This window comes from Ursus arctos, unplaced genomic scaffold (genome assembly GCF_023065955.2).
Source record: "Ursus arctos isolate Adak ecotype North America unplaced genomic scaffold, UrsArc2.0 scaffold_2, whole genome shotgun sequence".
In the NCBI taxonomy this organism is placed as follows: Eukaryota; Metazoa; Chordata; class Mammalia; order Carnivora; family Ursidae; genus Ursus; species Ursus arctos.
The window spans coordinates 99,765,533-99,792,176 of NW_026622874.1; the positions used below are offsets into that span (position 1 = coordinate 99,765,533).

The following is a 26,644-nucleotide window of genomic DNA, read 5'->3' on the forward strand; positions in this document are numbered from 1 at the left end:
CTGATCTCAGGGTTGTGAGCTCAAGCCTCAGGGTGGGCATGGAGCCTGCCTAAAAAACAAACAAAAACAAAAACCCTGACAGGAAATATACCAAAATATTGGTACCTTAATGGTCTGTTAACAGAATATCATCTCCAGAGCTTGGTACAAAGCCTAGGACTAGTAAATGCTCAACGCACTGGAAATAGAAAATGCATTCGTAAGGGAAGAAATTTCGACACATTTTTGGACTAATGAACAGAAGTTCTTTGAAAAATGGTACAGCGTGTGGTATTTCCTTCTTTAGAGTTTCAGATTCCGAATTTTCTGGAAGAACCTCATCTTCCTATCACAGAAGGCTGGTCATAGGCCTTTCGCCAGGTGGCACAAAGATGGCGGCCGGCCCGCCCCCGCGCCCCGCCCCCCCAAGCCGAGCACTCCCGGGCGTTCCCGAGCATCCCCGAAGGCGGCAGGAAGCCCGGGAGTCGCGCGGGCAGGAGCGGCCCCGCCCCGGAGCCTGGGAGCGGCGCGCCGGCGCGGGGGAGGGGAGACCGGATGTGAGTGGAGCGGCCATTTCCTGTTTCTCCGCAGTTTTCCCCCCAGCTTTGGGTGGTGGCCGCTGCTGGGCTCCGGCTTCCCGTCGGCGGAGGGCGAGGCGGCGTGGACAGCGGCCCCGGCACCCCGCGCTCTGCCGCCCGCAGCCGCGCGCCCGCCCGTCCGCCGCGCCCCGAGTCCGCCGCTTCTCGCGTCAGCGCCCGGCCGCCGCTGCGGCCCAGCGAGCGGCCCAGATGCAGGCCATCAAGTGTGTGGTCGTGGGAGACGGGTGAGTGCGCGGGCCGGGAGCCGGGGCGGGGGCCGGGGCCGGGCGGGCTCGCGTGGGCCGGGAGCCGGCCTCTCAGCGGCGCGGGACGTGGGGCGCGGGGCCGCAGCTCACTCCCTCCGGGGCCGAACGGCACGGGCCTGGTTCCGGCTTTTTTTTTTTTTCTCTCTTTTTTTCTTTTTTACATTTTTGGTGGGGGAGGGAGTCGCCGACCGGCGCCCGAAGGGAAAAGTGAACTCCACCCTCCCGCCTTCTCTCGGGCCCGCTGCGCGCCGGGCGGGACCCCTCAGCCGCGCCGCCACCCTGGCTCGTCTGCCCCTACATCGGTGGGCTTGGAGTTGCCTTTCGTAAAAAAGGACCCTTTCTGGGCTTTTACATCAACCTCTCGAGCCCGGTTAAGAGCTTCCGTGTGTCCCGGCAGCCAGGTCGATAGGACTTGACGAATATTTGCCTGGGCTGGTTTGGTGACCCTAAACTGATTTACCACGGGGTATCTTCCTCTGTATTTCGCCGATTTAAAAAAATTTTTTCGGGGGGTAGGGGGTGATAATTTTTGCTTTTTCCTTGGAGAAACTTTTGAGATTCTAGCTGCGAGGAGCTGGGTGTGATTAAGACTGTTCTCTGAAAGTGGTGTGGTCATTAAAAAAAAAAAAAAAATTGGCTTTCGCTTCTTGCATTAGGTATGGGATGTAGCAGAACAGGCTCCCTGAGCGGAGCTACCCTGTGACTCAAGGCATTTCTTTTCATTACTGTCTGGTGGTGGTTACAGGCCCTAGAGGAAGACAAGACTTGGCTTATGCCGTTTTTTTTCTCCCATAGAAACAAAAATCTCAGTGTAATCCGAGCAAAATTGTGTGTCTCAGCAGTGCCCGAGTAGTTGAGTGTTAACAAGGAAGCTCCAAGAATTACTATCAGTTTCATCAAATTCAGGACGCAGTTGGTACATTTTTCAGGTCTTGTAAAGTCCAAGGAAGAGTTCTGGCATTGCTTTTCCTTTTGATTAATATTCCCCAAACTTGTCATTAGGACTGATGTGGTTTTTATGCCTCCCAAGTTGTGAATTAGCTTATTTAGATGGTCGTAAATTAGACATTTGAAATTGTTTCTACAGCTAATTCAGATGCAAGGACAGTTGAACCGATTTTTAAAAGATGCCTATCTGTGATTTGTCAGAATAAACGTGTGAAACATTAACGCTTCGTGGTTCTGTGTATATAGCCAAAAATTATAACTTTCACCTGTTTAGGAATATGTATGTCCCTTTTTTTTTTTTTAAAGCCTTCAAAAGAAAGCTTTACTTTCATTTGGGACAGAAAATATTCAGCTAGTTAGTTTAATAGGGAAATCAGTAAATTGGTTTAATAATTCAATATCTAACTGTATGTAATATTCTTAATTGAAAATTTCTGAAACTGAAACATAAGCACAGCAGATCTGTTTAATGCTTACAGATTATGGACCTTTACTATATGTATTAGCTTGTTTATCTAGTCGCGTACTTGTTGAATACCTACTGTGGGATCTGGATCCCTCCTTCAAATCCCTACCCCACTGCTTAGGGGGAAACCCTGGGCATATCACTCATCCCCCAGGACAGGGGCCTCAGGTTGAAGTTGTGAGTATTAAACAAGATGCTGGGTACTAACTGCCTCACAGGTGCTTGGCCCCAGCTAAGTGCCCACACAGACTCATATTGTTGCTGTTTATCTTACTCTGGGGCACTGCTGGGCTCTGTGATGGGAGTGCAAGGCATAAAACAATTCTTGGCTTTAAGTTTTCAGCTTTTTTTGTACTGTATTTGACATTGGTGTAGACAGGGGCTAAGCCCTATTAGAAATGGAATAAACAATTTAAGCTCTATTTATTTTTTAAAGATTTATTCATTTATATAAGTAATCTCTACACCCAGCGTGGGGCTCAAACTCATGACGCTGAGATCAAGACCTGAGCTCAAATCCAAGAGTCAGATGCTTGACTGAGCTACCCAGGTGCCCCCTCTATTTAAATAAGGGTCTATGTATAGCAAACATTACTTCAGGTAAAAATTTAGATACATATTCCATACCAAAAATATTTTTCTGCTTTTACCCAAACAAAGCATGCCTGATGATACAGCTGGAATATTCTTTTTTTTTTAAGATTTTATTTATTTATACGACAGAGATAGAGACAGCCAGTGAGAGAGGGAACACAAGCAGGGGGAGTGGGAGAGGAAGAAGCAGGCTCCCGGCGGAGGAGCCTGATGTGGGGCTCGATCCCATAACGCCGGGATCACGCCCTGAGCCGAAGGCAGACGCTTAACCGCTGTGCCACCCAGGCGCCCCTGGAATGTTCTTTTACTCAAAAATTGTTAAAGCTGTAAATGTTCTAAATTTTGTGGGGCAAAGAACTCAGTGGAATTTGAGGCAATTAAGGGCAGTTTAAGCAATAAAGGCAAATTGAAGTTGGACAAATTGCAAGCTTCCTTATCTAAAATATATTGTTGGAAAGTACGATTAAAAGGTATGTTACAACCATATTATAAGTAGGATCAATTAGCCTATATTCTTCTTATGGATTTTTTTCCTGTATAGCAATTGAGTTGGCATTGAGCATAAAATACGAAATGAAATTTTGATACTTTTTAATTCTGCAAATCCTTCTGTTGGTCCTAATTCTGTTAGTCCTTCCTGAACACAGGGTGTTTATTTGGGGGATCTCTGCCCCCAAGATTTTCTCCCAGGTTTACTTAGGTAAGATGGCATCTCACATTCAGATATTTCTAAACCATTTTTAATAGTGTTGTTTTGACTTTGGTTGACCAGAAGGCTGGGAGTGAGTGACTTGAAGCCCCCCTACGTTCACTCCAGATTGGGCTAGTGGTCTTTTCACCCCAGTGTCTAATTTAGACATTGCTGTTCAGGAATTTTTTTAGTTGAGTGTGAAAAATACCTTCCATGATGATGTCATCTTTTTAGGAATGTACACCACTTACTCCCCACTCGTTTCCATTGAATAATCAGTGAAGGTATGATCCATGAATTTAAGTGCTTCATGAATTGTCTTTGTGTATTTTTGTCTCTAGGCAGTGGGTTCCATATTTTTGACCTGTTGTAAAGGTGTTTGAGTTCTGCACTGGCTTCTAAATTTGGGTTTAACTGTTATTTGACTCTGATCTTGGTGGTTAAAATTATACTTAATTTTTTTTTTTTTTTTTTTTACCTTTAAAATGTAATCCCAGGAAAAGTTTGAGGTTGGGTTCACTAGAGGAGTATCAGTAATTTTGAGAAATCTTAAAGCCACTTTCTGTAATCTTTTGCATTAATCATTGAATGTATTAATAATACTTACTACTTTTTCACCTCAGCATCACCCACCAGGTAGTTCTCGTGATTTTAGTCTTACTAAAAAGGAGATGTTTCATCAGGAATCCTGCTACCAAGGTAGTTACCACATGTCATCAGAGGAATATTTTTTCCTCCCACATCTTTTTTTTTTTTTTTTTTAAGATTTTATTTATTTGACAGAGAGAGAGGCAGTGAGAGAGGGAATACAAGCAGGGGGAGTGAGAGGAGAAGCAGGCTTCCCGCTGAGCAGGGAGCCTGATGAGGGGCTGGGATCATGACCTGAGCTGAAGGCAGCCGCTTAACTTAACAACTGAGCCACCCAGGCGCCCCTCCTCCCACGTCTTAATATGAGAAGTTTCACACATACAGAAAAGTTGAAAGAATTGTGCAGTGAACACCTAGCACTTAGATTTTGTAATCAATATTTTGCTCTATTTCCTTTTCCCACATTTTCCCATTATCAGGGCTTCTTTTTTTTCTTTTCTTTTTTTTTTTTTTGTTTAAGATTTTATTCATTTGACAGAGAGGGAGCGCACACGGGGCGTGGCAGGCAAAGGGAGTGGGACAAGCAGGCTCCCCGCGGAGCAGGGAGCCCGATGGTGGGACTTGATCCCAGGACCCCATGATCATGACCTGAGCTGAAGGCAGACGCTTAACCAACTGAGCCACCCAGTTGCCTCTATCCGGGCATATTTTAAGAGGATTTGATTTGAAGGAGAACGGGGGTGATATGTTGTTAGGTAGAAATTCTTGTTTTGGAACTCTGTATCTTCTGCGGATCCAAACACCAGGTGCTCCAGGATTAGGCTTGGTGGTCCTAGAAGGCAGGGGTCTATAGACTAAAGGCTCCTTCAGAGTTGAACCCTTAGAGGTAACATTTTCAGCGTTGGGGGTTTTGAAACCACATAGATTTTTAAATTTTTCTGAAGCCTGCAATGGTGATAATAGTTTTCCATAAGTTGGTTGTGGTGTCTCCTGTTAGTGACAGAATATCAGAATTTCAGATTAGGGTTTGTGGTTTTGTAGCACTAAACTACTCTATTAGCCCATGCGTTTTCTGAATTTATTCTCTGCATGATTATGCATTTACTGAAGGCCTACTGTTGGAGAGTTCCCAAACCCCATTTCACAGGGTAAATTGAGGATTCTCATTCAGGGTCTTTCATTTATAGAAAAAATATGAATATATATTTAATACATATAATTCACATTTCACTACATTCTGTTAAGAGCTTTTTAAGGTATAGGTAGTTTTTAAAAAAGATTTCTTTATTTTAGGGTGAGAGGCAGAAAGTGAGAGCAAGGGCAGGAGTAGGGGGAGGGGAAGGCGGAATCTCCACCAGACCACCCGTTGAGCCCAGAGCCTGAGATCATGACCTGAGCTGAAATCAAGAGTTGGACACTAAACCATCTGAGCCACCACGTGCCCCAAGAGCTAGGTATTTTTATTTTTTATTTATTTTTATTTTTTAAGATTTTGTTTATTTGACAGAGACATAGCGATAGAGGGAACACAAGCAGGGGGAGTGGGAGAGGGAGAAGCAGGCTTCCTACTGAGCAGGGAGCTCGATGCGGGGCTCAATCCCAGGACGCTGAGATCACGACCTGAGGCAAAGGCAGATGCTTAACGACTGAGCCACCCAGGCGCCCCAAGATCTAGGTATTTTTAGACAGCAATACAGGCTCCTTATTTTCTCATTGGAGAAATCTAGTCTTTCAGTACTATTAAGATCAGTGTATTTTTTAAAATTTATTTTTTAAAAAGACTTTATTTTAGAGAGTGAGAGGGAAAAGGTCTCAGGCAGACTCTGGCTCTTAGTGCGCAGCCTGACATGGGGCTCTATCTCATGACCCTGAGATCATGACCTGAGCTGAAACCAAGAGTTGGATGCTTAACTGATTGAGTCACCAAAGCACCCCCCAGTGTATCTTTCTTTAAGGCAATGCAGAAAGTTCTTATTTTTGAACTTCCTGTACTGTATCCCTTCCCTTTTTGGGGTGGGGTAAACATTTATTTTTAAGTAATCTCTATATCCAGCTTAGGCTCAAACTGACACTCCTGAGATCAAGAGTCAAATCAGCCAGGTGCCCCTCCCTTACTTTTCTTTTTTAAAGATTTTATTTATTTATTTGACAGAGAGAGAGAGAGAGCCAGCGAGAGAGGGAACACAAACAGGGGGAGTGGGAGAGGAAGAAGCAGGCTCCCAACAGAGCAGGGAGCCTGATGTGGGGCTCGATCTCAGGACTCTGGGATCATGCCCTGAGCCGAAGGCAGACGCTTAACGACTGAGCCACCCAGGCGCCCCTCCCTTACTTTTCTAACTTGGGGAAATTGCCAGTGTTTCCAGATTTATTGATTGTATGTGCTTTTTAAGTTTTGGTTTATAGATTTTAGTAATACTGAGATCTTACCCCCCAAATCTTAAAATTTTCCTTAAAGGTCTCCTAATGGAAAAACAAAGAACATAATAGGAACATAAATTATTGGCTTCAATCTTGGTTATTTCTACAAGATAGAGCAGGAGAGGCACAGATAGGCTAAAAAAATGTGCTCATGTGAACTTTCTGTAGACTCGTGTTCATTTTTTAACGTTGTGGCAGCTTTCGAAGATTAAAAAGAGGTTAAACTGAGCAGTTAAGTAAATATAAAATTGGAAACTCCAAAGCAGATACTAACTTCCATCGACTCTGAGGCAGCATCAGTCAAGGCTGTGACCAAATGTGGCTTCCATTCTCTGTGTGGGGAGCTCTGACTGCCTGCGCCTGTGTTGACTTTGGCCTCTAGAGTTTGTTTGTGGAGTGCATTTAAAAGGAGTGAATAAGTAACACTAATGGGAGGTAAATAACCGTTTCCTTTTTCTTTTTATCTGTTTTTAAAAACTAAGTAAATATTTAAATCAAAGGTTGGACATGTACTTAACTAAAAAGACAGAATTTTGGTGTCTGGGTGGCTCAGTTGGTGAAGCATCCGACTCTTGATCTCAGTTCAGGTCTTGATCTCAGGGTCGTGAGTTCAAGCCCCACGTTGGGCTTCATACTGGGTGTGGAGCCTACTTAAAAAAAATAAAATGTCAGAATTTTATAATTTAATAATTTCTTATAGAACTTAGATTTATAGCAAATACTGTAATGATTGGTAAAAGTTTCAGTCAGTATCAGGTTATGCCAGTACCTTGAATTCCTTTACAGTTAAACCTTTCAAAAGATGATGCCTCAGCTAAAGGTGAAGTTTCAGGAAAAAAAAAATTAGAGCATTTAAAACAGAGCCGGGCGTATTTATAGTAATAGCTTTGTTCTTCATACATATGGAAGAGATTTAGGACAGGCTCTTAAAGGAAGTGCTACTACGACATTTTAACATAACCATTAAAACCTTCATAGCTGCTTATTTTTTTTTTTTTTAAAGATTTTATTTATTTATTAGACAGAGATAGAGACAGCCAGCGAGAGAGGGAACACAAGCAGGGGTAGTAGGAGAGGAAGAAGCAGGCTCATAGCGGAGGAGCCTGATGTGGGGCTCGATCCCATAACGCCGGGATCACGCCCTGAGCCGAAGGCAAACGCTTAACCACTGTGCCACCCAGGCGCCCCATAGCTGCTTATTTTTGACATTAAGAGGCAATAGGTGTTAACATTTTTACACATTTGTAATTTTGAAAAGAGGTTCACTGATGATGGCCTTAGACTCCACTCTCCTCCATCAGCGGCCATATCCAGTCCGTGCCGAACCATCTTGTTCTGCCTTGTGCCTAGGAAGCTCTTGAAACGGCCCACTTCTCTTCACCCTGAAGCCCCCTTGTGGGTTCACACCACTCTTGCTTTCCTGCCTCCAGACCCAGCTTCCTTCCTCTGTCCTCTTTCCACACTGCAGTCAGAGGCCGCTTCTAAAGATGCAAATTTAATGGTTTCTTGGCAACTAAAAATCTTCTGGGACTTCCCAAGTAGGATCAAGTCCCATGCCCTTAACAAGAAGAGATGACAATTTCCTCATATTTTTCTTTGCTGCTTCCCCCTTACTTCTTTGTTCTTCAGGTATACTGGGCCTCCCCCCCAGTGCTGTTGCTTTTGCCTAGAATGTTCCTCCTGTCGCGGCCCCACTCCTCTAAGTTTCCGTACACACTGCAGCCTCCTCTCTAGGCCTCCGGGACTAGGTTAGACCCCTTTGCCATACAGCATCTTTTTTTTTTTTTTTTTAAGATTTATTTATTTATTTCTTTGAGTGAGAGAGGAAAAGGGCGCATTTAATGAAACAACCTGTCAGTTGAGCAAGGAGCCCAACGCGGGGCTCAACGCCGGGACTCCAGGATCATGATCTGAGCCAGAGGCAGCTGCTTCACCAACTGAGCCACCCAGGTGCCCCTCTATAGCGTCTTTAATAACATTTATCACACCTATAGTTTTATGTAATGACTGTATTCTTCATGTTTTACTTTAATAACCTCACAGATTCCATGAGGTCTTGCTCAGTGCAGTATCTTCAGCTACTGTTTCTTCCTTGCATAGCGTACACTTTACTGGTATAGATTGAAGTAGAATTAATGCTTTCGGTAGTTTTGTGATGGAGTTGGTAGTTTTGCATCCATCTTACAGTTGAGAAAACTGTAAGGCCTAAGGAAGTTGTAACTTACTAACAATTCCAGCTAGTAAGGGATGAAGAGCCGGCTCTGGGTCTCGAATCCAGGGTAAGGACTACAGATATCAGCCTCCTGCTCACACAGGTTTGACATTGTAAGCTTTTAACAGATTGTGTGGCCAGTGAGTCATTTTTGTTTAGAAAGCCTTTAGGAGTTGGAAGCTACTTCCTGATGATGTAATGTTTGATTCCGTGAGGTCTTTGGGGGTGGGGGAGTTCCAACTTTTAAGCCCTTAATAATATTATGAGTAAAACAAGTATTGGCAAGACTGGATGGGCCTGCATTCTGTCCTAGCTGAGAGGTTTTTGCCTTCAGCTAAGAGTGCTACGACAATAGAAAAGCACTTAACTTCTTTATGGTGAATCCTAATTCATAGTAGTTGAGATTGAACAACAAAATCTTACAGCTCAGAGCTTCATTGTGTGACACACATGACCTTGGTAGGCCAACAGAAGACAGCAGGGTGATGGGCTCCTTTAGGAAGAGAGTTTAGTGAGTCTTTAAGCCAGGGACAGAGGCTCTCAGAAGCCCTTGAGGTCACCATGAGAGTGTAAAATTTGGAAACTATTTTTTGGCTGAGGGTGCAGTGATCTTAATTTGTACGGGATATTCTCAAGAAAAAAAATTTCAAGTAGTTGGGAGACTTTAAACCACCACTCTGACCTCCGCCTGATGGCACACTGTCCCCACTACCAGTTGTGCAGGAGGCCCTTCTGTCTCTGGAGGATTTCTACACGATTCTTTTTTACTTTCTCTTTGCGACTGTTTGGAAGTTTATGCCAGCATCCCTGAGCCGTTAATTATGTCTGAAATACATTGTGTTAGTTGCTCGAAAAGCTTATGGTGATATTTGAGGATGGGGCTTGGGGAGGCGGCAAATGAATACAGATGAATTAAAGTGAGTTCTGTGTGGCTCTTTGTGGTTCACAGGTGTGTGTGCTGGTCAGTGACTAAGCACTCTATCAAGAGAACGGTCATTACTCATCTCCGAGGGGAAGGCTTTGAAAGGTGGTGGGTTCGAGCTAGCGCTCTGAGGCAGCAAAATCTATTACGTAGCAACCAAGTGGAAGTTGAGAGGAAGGCTGCGTGTGCATATGAGTGTTCGTCAAAATGCTTTGAGGGTAGAATTGAAGATTCTTAGATGAAAGACTGGTACAGATGTTCACAGAAGAGACTTCGAATTTAAAAATCTTGTTCCTGTTCAACCTGGGCTCATTGAACAGCTGATTCTGACCATGAATGCTAATGCCGTACACCTAAATAGAACGTGAAAGCTCCTTTTTGAGAAATTCGAGTTTGTTTACTATAAATTTCAGGATAAAAGTGTGCAGTGTCAAGTAAAAGATTATAGAAACTGTTTAATGCTAAGTACTTCGTGTATACTCCTTGATTTTTCTGTAAATTTAACAGAATAATGAAAGGATTACATTCATGTCGGCTAAGTAACTTACACCATTCTTTTCTCTCTCTTTAGAGCTGTAGGTAAAACTTGCCTACTGATCAGTTATACAACCAATGCATTTCCTGGAGAATACATCCCCACTGTGTAAGTATTGAGTTAAACTGGGACTTGTCTGTGATGTGGGTTTTTTTTTCCCCATTGTTTTGCTATAAAGATATTCTTAATTTGCACATGAACAGATCTGATTCATTTTCTGTCCAAACATTCACCAAAGTCTAATTATAAGGTATTTATTTGGGCTTTTTAAAAATACTTAATCTAATGTAAAGTTTCTACATTGTGATGAAACACAGCTTTCCTAATTGGTTTTTACACATTCAGGAAACAAAGTTAACTAACTGAAGTATGAAGACTGGACAATGTAAGAGTTTCAGATAAATTTGGCTCTCTGGGCTCTGTGTGTGAAGCCTCAAGGAAGTAGAACATGAAATATGCTGTTACATTGTAATTGGCCTTTCCTGGCAAGGAGTCCGGTGGTTGCAGGTCACTGTCGAGTTACCAGGCTGTGGAGTTGAAACCAGGGTGTGTGGTGGGGGCGGTTATGGGAGGACCGATTTGGCTACTGAGCTGCTTATTCCCTCTTGGCAGCAGAATTGGGTGGAGATGGAGAAGTGCTTTTCTGATGATGGGTTTACTAGGGAGCCCTGAGGCTCATAACGCATCGCCCTGTTGCCATGGTGTCCGCTCTGTCTTGATGACTGCCATCCTGGTGGAGAGGACACAGCACGGATCCCACCTGTGCTGACCTTGTCAAGCACAACACGTATACTGTGGAGGTCTCCAGAGTTTCGTAGGAGTGGGATCGTACTGTCCATGTTCTGGTTTTATGGTGGGGACTTTCCTCATCTATACATAAGTAGAGTTAAATCATTATCAGTTGTTAGTGACTTTGAACTATGATCCTGATAACACCACTGGTGGTTAGATCTTTATTTTTTTAAATTTTTTATTATTTACTGTGTTAAACATCATTGCACATGTCTCTGTGCACATGTGATTGATTTTTAGAAGTGGAAGTGTGCTGAGTCAAAAGGGAATGAATGGATTTTTAAATTTTTTTTTTTAAGGTTTTATTTATTTATTTGACAGACACAGTGAGGGAGGGAACACAAGCAGGGGGAGCAGGAGAGGGAGAAGCAGGCTTCCCAGTGGAGCAGGGAGCCCGATGCGGTGCTCGATCCCAGGACCCTGGGATCACGTCCTGAGCTGAAGGCAGACGCTTAACGACTGAGCCAGCCAGGCGCCCCGATATTTAAATTTTTGATAGATACTACCCAGTTGCTGCCAAAAAGCCTGTCACTTGAACCAGCTGTGACTGAAGTGGCCCCCTGAAGTTGGAGTGGGCAACAGGCCTTGAAAAAAGTTACCTTCTCATTTGCATTTCTGATCACCAGTGAGGCGAAGGTTCGGTGAACCGTCTCTGTGCGCTTGCATTCTTCTGTGAATGGCCGGCGGAAATCTTTTGCTTGTTTTTCTACTGAAATTTTTTTCTTACTGATGGAACTTTTATGCATTAGAAATATTAATCCCGAGTCTCATTTGTCTTTGAACTTTGTCATATGGGGTCTTTTGCCATAAAGAAGTTTGGTATTTTTATGTAAATATGCGACTGCGCCTTCATGGGGTTTTATGTCTGTCTTAGGAAGACCATCCCTACTTTAGTGATGCAAAAATATCCTCTAGTAGGTTTTCTAGATTTTTGTGGCCAAAGTTTTCACTTTGTGCCTAAAATTTGAATTCATTTAGAATATTTTTTTGGTATAGTAGGAGGCAGGCATCTGATTCTTTTTTTCCGAGATGGAAAAAAGTCACGATACTGTTTATTGAATAATTTTTCTTTTCTTACAGAAGGAGAATTGCAAGACATGAGGCTTTTTCTTTACAAAATATAGTTGTCATTCCGTTCTGTAAGCCACATTGGAGGCTTACTCAGACCTTGATTCTGCTGTTGCAGTGTAGCAAGACCCTAAGTTTTAGTGTTGATAGTATGTGAAATGAATTCTGAATTTTATCTTACAGGCAGATGTATGGTGTCCTGTTTGGAACTTGCCCAGGTTTTAATTGCAATGCCAGATTTTCTTTTTAATGAAGTACTTGGTGGTACTTCGGTGATTTTTTTTTTTTTTTTTTTAAAGATTTTATTTATTTGAGAGAGAGTGCAGGAACAAGCGCATGAGTGGGGGAGGAGGGGCAGAGAGAGAGGCAGACTCCCCACTGAGCAGGGAAGCCCAACTCAATCCCAGGACCCTGGGATCATGACCTGAGCTGAAGCCAGACACTTAACTAACTGAGCCGCCCAGCGCCCCCCCCCCCTTTTAATGTCCACCTTATTCCCCTCCTGTCAGCCGGGCTTTTTTGGGCTCTCTTTATCAGTAACTGCGTTTTGTGTACCAACTTCACGTTAATTTAAGTACGTGTGTAATGAGGTACACTCGGTCTGGAAACGTTACACTATAGCTTTTCCAATGAAGTTTGCTGTATGTTACCATTGCACTTTGGTTGCAGGCCTGGGTGACCAGGGCTTGACTAATTATCACCCTACACTCAGTGCGGGTGTTCTGGAAGCACTGCATTGTGGCTCCGTGGTGTGCCACCTTGTTGACGATGAGTTTGATACGTACACGAGAAAGTCAAGTGGGGTTTGAAAGAGGGACTAATTTTATCCTTTATTTCTTCCTGGGGAGAAAAATCCTTTTCTTTTTTAAAGAAAATATTTATTTTTATTGGACACAGAGCATGAGCAGGGGGAGCAGCAGGCAGAGGCAGAGGGAGAAGCAGGCTTCGCGCTGAGCAGGGAGCCTGACGTGGGACTTCATCCCAGGACCGTGGGATCTTGATCTGAGCCAAAGGCAGACACTTAACCAACTGAGTCACCCAGGCGCCCCATGGGGAGAAAAATCTTAATGTTCTCTTATTAAAAGCAAAGGTTTTCTATTGCTGACAGTAATTTATTTCAGTTAAATGGAATAGCTTGTCCTTTGTTTTCTCCAGGTGCATGTTTTTCTCCTTACGCTGCAGCCTGTTTTCCTTCCACTTTTTACCTCCTCAGCCGACTCCTGCCTGCGTGCTGGTGCGTCTGCTGGCCTGGCAGCCTCCAGGCCATTCCTGGCCTCGGCACACCTCCGGGACCCTCGCCGCAACAGTAACTCAGGCCCCCAGTCTGTGCCTCCTATTCCGGGGCTGCAGACTGACCGTGTTTTCTCCACTCTACAGCTTTGACAACTACTCCGCCAATGTTATGGTAGATGGAAAACCCGTGAATCTGGGCTTATGGGATACAGCTGGACAAGAAGATTATGACCGATTACGTCCCTTATCCTACCCGCAAACAGTAAGGATCATGATTGATTTTTAATGTGTCCTTCGGAATATATCACTTGGACTGTGTAACTGCGTGTCACGTGTGGGTTTGCCCGCACGGTCGGCACCTGAACACGCAGGTGTAACTGCAGAGGCCCACTTAGACTAGGACTTTTCCCCATAAATACATTACAGTACTGTGAGTATATTTCCTCCTCAAGATTTTGTTAGTAACATTTTCTCTGGCTACTTCAGTGTAAGAATGCACTGTGTTTACACATAACGTGCAGAACATATATTAATGGATTGGTCTCGTTATTGGTAAGGCTTCCAGTCAACAGCAGGCTATTTGTTAAAGTTTTCGGGGAGTCAGAGTAATACACGGAGTTTTGACTGCATTGGGGGGTGGCAGTGCCCCTGCCCTCCCGCCTTGTTCAGGGGCCAGCTGTATTGCCATCTTTTGGGCATATTAAAGAGTAGCGAGGTTAATAAGTTCAGTAGTGAATGTCCTCCTAGATGTGGACCAAGGTTTGTTTGTTTCCATTTTTTTAGCATCACCAGTTACTGACCGTGGTGCTGTGCGTGGTGCATGCTTTCATTTCAGTGTCAGGACAGCCATATGAAATTGGTACTGTTTTATTCTTGCTAACCAGTTTCAACAATAATTAGTTTCAAGGTCAGTCTGCTTTGTGACAGTTCGGTACCATGGAATCAAATTAACAGTTAAGATTAAGGTTTTTAAAAATCAAGTTGATGACTTGTCTTTTGGGTTTATTATTTTTCTGTAAAACACATGCTCAGTTTTCTATGGCTTTAGTACCTAAATCTTAACGTAGATTCGGATTTCAGTTTTGTAAAAATATTTCCACTGCATCCAGCCAGAAAAACTCTAGATTGGCTTTGTTTCCATCGTAGACAATTAAATGATACATATACCAAAGCGAATCAGAGAAGTCCTGTTGAAAATATGCTTGGAAGCCCTTTTCTTGAAATAAGCAATTGTCTTATTTGTACCATTTGGTTTTCTTGTTATGTTTGTTCATTATTTTAGAAGTATTTGAAAAAACTGGAGACTCGGGTGACTCACTGGCCAAAGGAATACACAGAGGCAGTTGAGCAAATGCCTTGGGTTGAAATCCCATGCTCTCGCTTCCTATCTCTGTGACCCCGGCAGGTTTCTTCACGGCTCCAGTCATGACCTGTTTCCCTATAGGATTAGATGAGCAATCTGTAGAAAGCACACAGAACAGTCCAGGCACATCACAGACACTCCGGTGTAGCTGCTGTGAAGATTCACAGGTCTGGCGAGCTCTTCAAGTTAGAGCTGGCTGGGCCCCGATGAGTGGAAGTTGCTGTACACGCTCTCAACAAAGCCGGGGTGACTAGAGAATGAGGGTCAAGGAGACATCCTGGAGAAGGCAGGATAGATTTGGATAGATTTGAACTTCACGGTCTTGGGTGGGGGGCGGCACGGGGTGGGGGTGCGTTGTGTGGGTGAAAATAGCCAGTCATTTCCAGTCTACCCAAATCTTTTTTTTTTTTTTTTTTAAAGATTTTATTTATTTATGTGACAGGGACAGCCAGCAGAGAGGGAACACAAGCAGGGGGAGTGGGAGAGGAAGAAGCAGGCTCCTAGCGGAGAAGCCCGATGTGGGGCTCGATCCCAGAACGACGGGATCACGCCCTGAGCTGAAGGCAGATGCTTAAACGACTGCGCTACCCAGGCGCCCCTTGTTTTTTGTTTTTAAACTTCCTATTTAGTGATGATAGTTTTAGACTTATTTTTTTATTTTTTAGATTTATTCATTTGAGAGAAAGAGAGAAGGTGGGGGGGGGGCAGAGGGAGAGAAAGAATCCCAAGCAGGCTGCGCTCAGCATGGAGCCGGATGTGGGGCTCGATCTCATGACCCTGAGATCATGACCTGAGCTGAAACCAAAAGTCAGATGCTTAACCGACCAAGCCACCCAGGCGCCCCTAAACTTACTTTGCGTGTGCACAAATGGGGGAAAGGGACAGAGGGAGATAGTCTTCAAGCAGACTCCCCACTTGAGTGCAGAGCCCTTTGAGGGGCTCAGTCTCACGACCCCCGGAGATCACAACCTGAGCCAAAATAAAGAGTCAGATGCTCAGGATACTCAATGGACTAAGCCACCCAGGTGCCGACCCCCCCCCTTTTTTTTAGTTTTTACGCTTTCGGATACGGTTTTTCTATGTATAGTCATTGTCTTCTAGATTTATTTCCTGCTGGAGGAATTGCTGAATACAGTCTCTTTGAGCTGTGGATTTTCGTTGATTGTCTTTTAGCTGAATTATAGTAACTGCTAAACAAAGACCAAAACCATAAAATGGGAGGTCTGAATGAGTGATGTCTTCGTTTCCAGCTAAAAATTAACTGTGATTAAGTTTATAAATTAGCTCATAATCACCAAATGGTTTGAGGTCTTCGATATGCTTAGGAAACTATTCTAACCCCAATGGGTGCTTGGTAATTCCTGATTTAAAGTGGATTTGCTAACCTGTTGACTGGTAGGTCAGTCCCACCGGATACATCTGGAAGGGCGGGGTGTCACTTCTGAGAAATGAGAACCGCCTCCTGTGACTCAAGGGGTCCAGGCAGGGTGCGGCCTTTTTCTCTGAGGGAGTCACTCACAGTAAGTCAAAGGTGACTTGGCAAGATTCCCACTGTGTAGGCTAGAGAACGCGTGGACAAAGTAACAGACTGAAGCAGGCCGCAGGGTATGAGGCCTGACAGCCCAGTGGGTGGGGTGTTGTCCTTCTGTGACAGGACGTGAACTGCTTCCGTCCCATCTGTGTAAGGTGCTATTTTCCTGGCACACACTTGGACGTCTAAAAGGGGGTACAGCATGATTCTTGCTCGGGGGCTCCCACACGTAGTGTGTAACACACCCCGCACCAGCACAGGGCGTGTCGTGGTGCTCAGAGCCAAGAGGGGAGAGCAGCCATCTGGCAGTTACAGACGTGCCTGCTGGACTCATCGGGGGATGAGGAAGTTACCTTGGCTCCCGGGGGGCAGGCCTCGAATGCTGTCCTACCCACAGGAGCAGGCCTGGTGGTTCCGGGCCGGCACCTTGGCAGAGGGACGCCTCTAAACTTTGCACGAACTGGAACCAGGTCTCTGGTTGTTCACTCTTTGGTCTGCAGGCCTGTTTCTGTGGCTCGTGCAGACTGGGCGCAGCCCCTCTCCTGAAGGGCCCAGGGCGATTTCTTACCCAGATCTCAGCCCTGCTTAGGGCTTTGTGCCCCAGAACCAGACATCCTGTTTCCTGCGGTCATTTAACGCTGCTGTCCTGGTTTGTGGGGTGGCTCCAGGGAGCGAAGTTAAATCTGTGTAAGGCATTTGTTTCTACTTCGTTCTCCAACAGATGGCGAGCAGGTGGTCCTTTTTAGTAGAAACTCTCTTCACATTTTTGTTTTTTCTCAAGTAATCCTTCAGGCTCTTCCATCCTTGAATAACTACCTGTATACTCTGTTTCTAAAAATACCCTGAGTTCGGCGTGGTCCGTGCGGTGCTCAGGCCCAGCGTTGTGCCTGTGTCCGGCCCACGTTTGCCGCCTTGCTCTGGGATTTAGTGGCTGAGGGGGAGCCTGCGTGACTGGCCAGACTCACAAGGCCTGAGCTCTGTGTGGGTTTTCAGAAGCTCACGTTGCCCGACGCGGCTGCTGACACGCTGGGCCTCTCGTGTCGGGGGCCGCGGGCGGTCTTCTGTGGGAGCTCAGCTCGAGAGGGGCTAGGCTGCTGACACTCGTTCAAGGAAAAGCAATAGCGTTTAGCTTGGCTGTTTTGAGTTTCAGATGGCTTTCTACTTTGGCTGTTACAGGATCTGTGTCCTCTGGCCAAAGGTCGCTAGGAGCACACCTGTGGCTAAACCAGATTGGGTTTGTCCCTCTGCCCCGAGCCAGACACACCCCTTGAGGGCTCTAAGGTGCGCGATTGGGGTGAGGGCTCGAGGCAGGGCTTGCTCTGGATGGCGTGCAGGTGGGAGGCAGGGTAGTCTTAGGGGTGCTCTAATCCATCTCCAGAAGGTGGGGATGAAGCACGGCCAGAGCTGTGACTGGTGCAGACAGACACACGGTCTCGTCGGGGTTGGTACAGTTTGCACGGTGACCTTGTATCTGTGGGCAGACAGGATTGTGAAGTGCTTTACTTTATTTATTTATTGCTTTACTTTTGGGCTCGGTCCAGCTGGTCACGTGGTGACCTTGTCTGGCCTCGGCGTTCTGGGAGATGGTCCTGTTCAACAGGAGCTTGCCGGAGCCGAGCTGTGTGGGTCGGGCTGCTCTTCTTTCTCGCTGGAGCTTGTTTTCTTAGCCTCCCCGTGGATGCCACAGGCACGGTGTCTTTGTCCTGTTTGTCTTAATCCTGCTGCTTTTCCCGGTTCGTAGAATGCCTGTAGTGAAGAACGGGCGAAGCCTGGAAGTAAAGCCAGGTGGAAGGTCTGTGGGAGAGGAGAGGAGAGAGCCACGCTGGATGGTGTGTTCGGAGCTGGGAGAGCCCAGCTGTCCCAAAGTCCGGCCGCTGCCGTTCTGCTAGGGGCCGACTGGTGTCTCGGTGCGCTCCACACGCTCACGGGAGACAGTGGGTGACTGGTGAGGGACAGCTGCTTTGTGATACACGGGTAGTAAGAGTCCCTGAAGCACGATGGGAGCCTGCTTCGTTAGCAGTGTCCTGCCAGCATGGGGAGGGCCGTGTCCCAGCCAGAGGAAACGTGAGCCTGTGACCCGGGACCGCTCAGGTGGAATAGAGAGGCTGTGGGACACACGGTGACCCCGGGAGGAAGGCTGAGCGGGCCGGGCCAGGCCCTGGGTGGCTCTGCTGCTGAGCGCGGGGGTTACCAGGACGGGCGTAAACCCGACGATGCTGCGTGAGTGCTGAGCAACGCGGACTCCGCGGGTTGTCGGGTTAGGAGGCAGAGGTTGGAACGGATTGCTGTTGGAAGAGAGAAGTATCAGCATGAGGTCTTTTATTTGAATTTATTTTTATTTTTTAGACTTTTTTTTTTTTGGATGGAGAGGGGTGGAGGGAAAGAGAATCCTAAGCAGGCATTCCAGAGCCCAGCGTGGGGCTTAATCCCACGACCCTGATAGCACGACCTGAGCCAAAATCTAAAGTCGGATGCTTAACTGACTGAGCCACCCAGGCGCTCCTAAAAGTATTTTTTAAAGCCGTATTTTGTCTGGGGGAAGGAAGAGAAAGGAACAGGCGGATGGCATAATGTTAATGTAGGGCAGAAAGTGTGTTTCTTAATCAAAAAAGATGTTCTTAAAAATTGAAAGGGGTAGAACAGATGTGGTGGGAGGATGTTTTGAACTGGAATTTGCAGTTTTGTGGCCGACACCCGTGAGTCTGTCTCGCAAAGATGTGGCATCATGTTAAGGCTTCTGGGGCACAGATCTTCAAAAGTAGCTCGTAGATAAAACCCAGGATAGTTACAGCAACTTTAATATTCTCAGAATTATAGATCAGAGAAGCTTGAGTGAGATGAAATTAAAATAATTCTCTTGTTCGTTTGTCTCAGAAGAATTGTAAGTTTCTGTGTTGCTTGAAGAGCAAGTCTTTCGATTTTTGTTGGAACAAAGGAATGAATTGAAAGCACTGTGGTAAACACTAGAAACGCTGTCCCTTCTGGGCAGTCCTGTCCAGAGCTTGGGGGGGGGGAATGAAAGGTCTCAGTGCATCAGTGCTGTTCACTCCAGTAATGCAGGTCCCTAAATTCAAACCGCACTCCCAGAATCTGGGGAAGAGAGGACCAGCGCTTCTGCCCAGGAGACTTGCGGCGCTCTCAGAGCTGGCCGTGCTCCTGGGGAGCCTTTCCTCTCAGAGGCCTGTGTTACAGACAGGTGCTTTTCCCGTTTGCGGCGGCTTCGGCTGGACTTACGTCTCAGAACTTGGCCGGAGGTCTTGACAGGTGTGCCTGTTGCTGGTGGTGCCAGCGACGGCCCACGGACACACCTTCGTTAAGGGCACTTGAACATTTCCTGATGGGACGTGACCTGTGTGCTTCCTCAGGCGTGTTGTAGCTTCTGCTGGACGAGAGCCCTCTGTGCAGCCGCGGGTAGACGAGAGTGCCTCCGTCCCCTCCCCGGCGGTGCCTGACCTCGTGTCTCCCCCGCGTTGGCCGGCCGGGGTTTGATGGAGCGTGCGTTGTATTTGGCGTCATAGATGTTAGATGATCATCTGCTTTCGGATCCTTTGGGAGGGGTGAGACAGCATTCTGATGAAGAAATAACGGATTATGTTGACTTTTATTTCCTCAGTTTTTACTGCACTCAAACAAAGTTCTCATGCATTACTAGGTTGCAGAAACGTATGGTAAGGATATAACCTCCAGGGGCAAAGACAAGCCGATTGCCGTATGTAAAACTTTCAATCGACTTCAGTTTCAAGCTTTATCTGTTCTCTCGTTTCACTTAGTTTTCCCAGGATTTCCTGTTGAGCCTCACGTTCCTTGAGTGTTTTGTATTTAATTCACTCAAGGTTGGGTTTTGCTTGAAATGTGCTTTCAGTAGAGCGAGACGGTTTACCTACTAGCTTGAATTAAAGAGTTTGTGAACTGCTTGCTCCCCTTCTCCCGAGGGAGAGGAGGAGGAACTCTTACGAAGGGGCCTCCCGGGTGGGGTGGAGATGGAGGCGTGGAGGCCCAACCCGGAGCGCGTGCTTGAGCCGGAGTGGGACTAACCGTGGCTGCGGGCCTCCCCCCGCTTTGGTGTCCCGGTGCGGCGGGCCTGTCTGGGGCATGGCTGCGCGGTGCTGGTGAGCTAACCCAACCTTGCTTTGAAATGACGTAATCAGGTGCCCAAATGCCGTGGTGATTCTTGGACGGGCCTGTGCATGCGCTAGCATTTTCAAATGTCATTTATAAAAAGCTGTTGTGTGGGATGTTTCTCTCCCTTTCCAGGTACAAGATATCAGCTGGATGATTGAAAGTGTTAGCTTGGGAATTGGGTACATTTCACAAAGTAGCATAGTTGCCTTTTTCCAGGAAAATGTCTTATAAACCTAGCATTTTAGAAACTCTTAGGCATTTTTAAATATAGGTAAATATTTAAATTCGACGTTTTACACAATACAGAGTGGGACACATGGTTTACAGTCAGTCAGAAATTCTTCCAGGTATTTTCTCTGCAACGACTTTTCCTTTGACTCTGCTTGGGCTGCAGCTGCCGCTCGCGGCAAGTCCTCCGGAGCCCCTGCTTGGGCGCGAGAAGCTGACAGCCACGAAGATGCCCCTCACACGCTAGCCTGTCCTTCACGGTGGCATGTGCGCACGTAGGAAACGGCTGAGCCCCACTTTGTGCCAGGGACTCTGGTGGCAGCTCTTCAAGCAGCTGTTTAACTGCGACCCAGTGGTCAACTAAACCTGTCTGAACGTGCGCGTGGGGAGCGTACTGAAAAGCACGCCGTTGGTAAATGGTTTTAAAAACAGACTCTGCTTTTGATAAACTGAGACCCCATTTTACAGAAATACCGCAGTGGTATCTTGACGCTTGATTTTGTCCCTGTATATAAATAGGACCATTAAGTTCCCAGTGGGAGTTGGGAATGATGGAAAAGAAGCCTCCCGGGGTCTGATTTTGAGGCCTCCCTGGCCTCCAGTAAATTCCAGAACATTCCAGTAAATCCTCTCCCCTCTTCTCACAAGTCACTGGCTTCATGTGCTGGCTCTGCTTTGGGAGCCTTCTGACAGAACTGAAGGGGTAACCAGGGAGTGAGCTTTAGACACAAGCTGCTGGTACATAATAATATGCATTTTGTCTCATGATTCATTCCCAACAGCATTTACAAAGTGCATTTGTCATTGTAAGACCATTTCTAAACGCCTCCCTGTTTCCTTTTTATAGGATGTATTCTTAATTTGCTTTTCTCTTGTGAGTCCTGCATCATTTGAAAACGTTCGAGCAAAGGTAAGTGGGGGTGTTGTAGGGAAACATTGTGTTATGTAATGTCATTCTCAGGAGGCAGAAAAACCATTTGGTGATAGGAGTTTTAATTATTTAAATTGATCTTGTAATCCTGTTTAGGTAGCAGATCAGGTTTTGAAGTGTATGGCTATTATGTAGAGTTCTGAAGTTTCAGGGTCTGCTTCAGAAATGCTGTGTCCCTTGTTAAAATAACGAGCACTTTGGAGTCCGTCTGATGGGGTCATCTAATAAAAATGGCGATCATGACTTTGCACTCCTGCATCTCACGTCCTTCCTAGTGCCACATGACGCGGGCAGGATGTCCTTCAGTTGTGATAGGGATGTGTTCAGTGGGGGTCATGGTGGCAGAGCTGGGACCTCAGATAGTTGACTCTCTTCGCTGAATGGGGAGGATTCTCAGAGATGGTCTAAAAACTTGACTCATTTTACCCAAAGGTAGTTGTGTTGGGAGGGAGACCTTCCCGTCCGGTCTTCCCTCGCTCTTGTTGGTGCGTAGAGCCTCTTCCGTAGGCTCCTTAGTCTTGGTAATTGAATGCCCACAGGTAGGCCTGTGGTTCTGGAAGGTATTGCAAGGGGATGAGCAGGGCTGGAGGGTGGGGTGGCTGACACAGTTTGACGCCCATGGAAACGTAATTTAGGCAAAGGATGGTCATCAGGGAGGGAGCGTGTTGTGACTTTTTTTCTCTCTTGCATCTAGTGGTACCCCGAAGTGCGACACCACTGTCCCAACACCCCCATCATCTTGGTGGGGACTAAACTTGATCTCAGGGATGATAAAGACACGATCGAGAAGCTGAAGGAAAAGAAGCTGACTCCCATCACCTACCCGCAGGGTCTGGCCATGGCTAAGGAGATCGGTAGGAAATCTGCATTTTCACATCTGCTTTGCACGTGCTTTGTTTCTGCGGCAGAGACGGGAGTCCGGTCTGGGCAGGTGGAGAGCGAGTGTTTCCGACTCAGCCTCCTGTTGACTTCTGGGAGCCCACCAGGCAAGGCCCTCGGCGTGAGCCTTCAGGAGGGGTGCAGGTCAGGGGTTGCTCTGCTGCGCCGGGCGGGCCGGCAGGGCCTGGGGAGCCGCTTCCCGCCCTCGTGGTCGGAAGAGCGGCTCCGCGCGTGGCCGCGTGGCTGTACGAGGCTGTGTTTCTCGGCAGGTGCGGTAAAATACCTGGAGTGCTCGGCGCTCACGCAGCGAGGCCTCAAGACAGTGTTTGATGAAGCGATTCGAGCGGTTCTCTGTCCTCCTCCCGTCAAGAAGAGGAAGAGAAAATGCCTGCTGTTGTAAATGTCCGCCCCCCCTTCCCCGTCCCCCTCGGAACCTTTGTATGCTTTGCTCAGAAATGGTGGAGCCTTCGCACTCAATGCCAAGTTTTTGTTACAGATTAGTTTTTCCATAAAACCATTTTGAACCAATCAGTAATTTTTAGGTTTTATTTGTTTAAAGTGTAAGACTTCAGACTTTCACATTATATTAAAATTTAGCCCTAAAACGGCAAGCTTTCTTAAAGCCTTATTTTTCAAAAGCCCTTATTCTTGCTCAGATGAAGAGTTGCCAAAATACCTTGTGAACTAAGTTGCGTTGTCGTGCTGAGAACACTAAGCACTAAACCGTTCAGGGCCTGTGTCTTTAGGAAGAGCCTCGGCGTCTCAGGTGTGGGCCCGCAGACGCTCGCGCTCGTTTCCCGTAGGAAAGCGGCACAGCCTCCTTCCCGAGCTGCTGCCACGTTGCCATCTAACCCCACGGCCACCCCCTAACACTGTACTGTACGTCCTGATGGAACAAGTGTAATGACTCAATTCTTCGGATCGATCTTTTTGATTTTGTAGTGAGATTTTTTTTTTTTTTTTTAAGTTAGTGTATTCGCTTTTGCGGAGATTTCGAACAGACCTCTTCCTCCCGTGTCCCTCCGACAAAGTGTCCGCTCCAGCCGTGGGTGCCGGGCCGGGGGTGTGCAGCACGTGACGCGATCAAAGAATGAAGACAGTATTTTGACAAAATATGGAGGTTAATTTACACTACATTGTACACGTCCTAACTAAACTGAGTAAAAGTGTCACGGGTAAAATATTAAAGGTTAACTTCTGTCAAATGCAGTAAACGAAGAAAGGTTGGTATTATCACTAAGTGTTTTAAGCTTTTCCTTTTTCTTAGACCTGCCATCCCTCCTGAAATTGGGCCTTTAATTCAACTTTGGTCGTTCCCATAGTTGCTAACTTAGTGCTTTTCTTATAGAATCCCTTCTTAATGAGCAATATGCCTCCTTGTATTATAAAATCTTTCTGATAATGCATTAGAAATTTTCTTTTGTAGATTAGTAAAAGTGCATTCCTGTTTCCTTGTTACTTTATTCAAAGCTAATAAGCGCTTTCCTTAGTTTTCTAGTAACTAGGTGTAAAAATCATGTGTTGCAGCTTTACAGTTTTTGAAATATTTTAGATATTCCTAAACTATGAACTTTCTTAACATCACTGTCTTGCCAGATCACCAACACCGTACCCTGACTAATGCTGGCCCTCCTCTCTGCCTCACCCCCCGGACACATGCTTCCTGTTGCTCTCTGCCTGACCATGTTCCCTTGGGTCTGTGAGGTTCTGTAAGCCCGTGCTTGTGCTAACGAAGTTCTGTACAACTTACCCACTGGCAAGAATACAAGGTTGGACCTCTCAACCACTAGAACAACATTTTTTAAATTGACAGTTGCAGAATCGTGGAGTGTTTTTACATTGGTCTTTTGCTAATGCAATTAGCAGTATGTTTTGCATGTATGACTTAATAAATCCTTGAATCATATGACTGTAATACTTGAATTCTTGAGAGCTCAAATAGCCTCCTGGGGTATGTGTTTGGTTGTCTCACCTGAAAATATTGGGTCGTTGGAAACCATCATTTCTAGCGCATGTTTCTCATGTTGGGGGGACGGGGAGGGGCCCCTCCTGGAGAGGTCTGCAAGCACTGGTGCTGGGAGGCAGGTTGGGTTTTGCACTTGTCGAATGGTGGGGAGACGGTGACATCCACACTGGGGGTGAATGTGCACATCTTGGGTCAGAGCTCTGGCTGAGGAGGGAGATGATGGGGCCCAAGTTGGCAGCTTGATAGGGAGGAGGCTGATATGACTTGAAGATCCTTTCTGGAGCCTGAAATGCACTATGAACTTGCCATGTTAGAATCAGTTTTCTAAATTATCCTTTTTATTGCTCTGAAGATTGCTTTAGAGTATTTTTTAAAGATAAATATGCAGTTTAAAGACCATGTAGTTCTAAAGGTTTGCTACAAAAACAGCAGCCTTCTCCCTTCACACCCTCCCCAAAGGCAACCAATTTGAGTTTTTAACTAATCTTTGTTATTTATCTCCATATGCCTGATGTTTTTTTTTTTACCTACTAGATCACCAGTTTGTTATGAAAGGATAGAATTCGAACAGCCAGATGGAAGAGATGACTAGAGCCAGGTATGGGGGAGGGGCACAGAGCCTCCACGCCCTCCCCAAATTTCCACATGCTCACCCACCTGCAAGCTGCACCCCCCCCACACGCCCACCCCATCCTTTGGGGTTTTTTTCCTGCAGGCTTTGTTACATAGGCGTGCTTATTAAATGCCGGGCAGTTCTTTGAGTCAGTCTTCAGCCCCTCTCCGCTCTCTGGGGGTCAGGCTAAGTCACTTTATTGCTGGTTGCATTTTTCAGTTCCAGCCATTACCATGGATACTCTGTGCATGACAGCCCCCCACCTCCACACACACACACACACACACACACACACACACCCACCCACCCCACCCGGTTCCCGCTCCCTCAAGAGAACATCTTGGGTTGGTGGGCACTATTCAGTATCTCTTACTGTATGGTGTGAATATTCCTAGCTGAGCCGTGGAGGAACAGAACTTAGCTGCACAGCTTCTGCTTTCTTTAGGGATAATTCGTACTTTGCTTCATTTCCTGTGTGCTTAATGATTTAAGTGAACTTCCATCTGTAGTCTAAATCTCTCAGGACATTCGCATGTATTCTGTGTCTCACTGATTTTCATTTTCCTAAAGTCTCAGGATCCTCTGGCCACCTTTCCCAATGTGCTGATCTTTAGTATAATCCCCATGGCCAGCGTGGGGCTCGAACCCGCGACCCCGAGATCGGGAGTCGCACACTCAAGTGACTGAGCAAGGTGCCCCCGACTCCTTTTTAATTTGTTTCATCTTGAACACCACCTCCAAGAGCCTCCTGAGAAAGAAGTGTGTGGGAATCAGTTTCTCAGCCCTTGTGTCTGAAAATAACTTCATTCTTCCCTGGTCCTTCCTGGCGGTTGGAAATTCCAGGGTGGAAATCGGTTCCCCTCAGTTTGGAAGGCAGCTCCCTCAGGTCTTGCTTGGCCATTTCTGATGTGTGCGGTGTGAACTTTTGTTGGCAAGTTCCATGGGATTTTTTTCCCTTGCACGTCCTGGGCTGCTTTTCTCCTTTGTGCTTGGATGGGCTCCGTGTGCCTGGGACTCCCGCCTGCCGCCACGCAGGTCGCTGCCGCCCAGCTGCTCTGGAGTTCCACCTGTCATGCTTTTAATTTTCAGGCGTTCTTCCTTATTCTCCACTTTTCAGTCTCGGGATCTGTTTTGTGGTTGCAACACATTCTCTGTTCCCAAGCTGTAGCCAGGTAGTTTCTCCCGGTCCCTTGTTCCGCGTGTGTCCAACAGTCCTTGGCCCGTGCTTAAAGGTTGAGAGCCCATAAAAGCAGATGGCAGGGGTGCAGGTGGTTAAGTGTCTGACTCGGTTTCGGCTCAGGTCATGATCTCAGGGTCTTGGGGTTGAGCCCCCGCGTCGGGTTCCACAGCATGGTCTGCTTGAGATTCTCTCTCCCCCTCCGCACCCCCCCTCCTGCTTGCTCTAAAATCTTAAGGGGGGGCAGATTGGATACTGGGCACCACAGGTGTGTTCAGGGGTGTCTGAGATCTCTTCGCTTTCTGCCACTAGGAATGTACGGGAATGTGTTTAGAAACAAAACGTGGCAGTTGGACACCATGGCATTTCAATCCGTTTCTTAAACGGGTCTCCGCAGGTACTCAGGCTAAGGTGGTACTGGCGTGCCTGTACCGAGGGGAGGGGTCTCTAGAGGCCAGGCTGCCCTGGATAGTCTTTCCGGGGCTTCTGGCAGCCGAGGGTGAGGAGCGGAGGAGCATCACCCCCTTGCCTCCTGCTGCGCGAC

General features: G+C 46.5%; 1 protein-coding gene across 2 annotated transcripts; it reads left to right on the plus strand.

Moving 5' to 3' along the window:
• The first annotated feature begins 550 nt into the window (after positions 1-550).
• On the plus strand, positions 551-24,250 carry RAC1 (Rac family small GTPase 1). 2 transcript variants are annotated; one of them, XM_044390271.3, is made up of 7 exons: positions 551-802; positions 10,234-10,305; positions 13,435-13,552; positions 19,837-19,893; positions 21,382-21,444; positions 22,160-22,319; positions 22,614-24,250. In XM_044390271.3, exons 1-7 carry the CDS (start codon positions 768-770, stop codon positions 22,742-22,744), a joined length of 636 nt encoding a protein of 211 aa, XP_044246206.1. In that variant the 5' UTR covers positions 551-767; the 3' UTR covers positions 22,745-24,250. The 2 variants fall into 2 exon arrangements, with proteins under 2 accessions (XP_044246206.1, XP_026372078.1); XM_026516293.4 differs by lacking the exon at positions 19,837-19,893 and having other exon boundaries at positions 557-802.
• Positions 24,251-26,644: the final 2,394 nt, after the last annotated feature.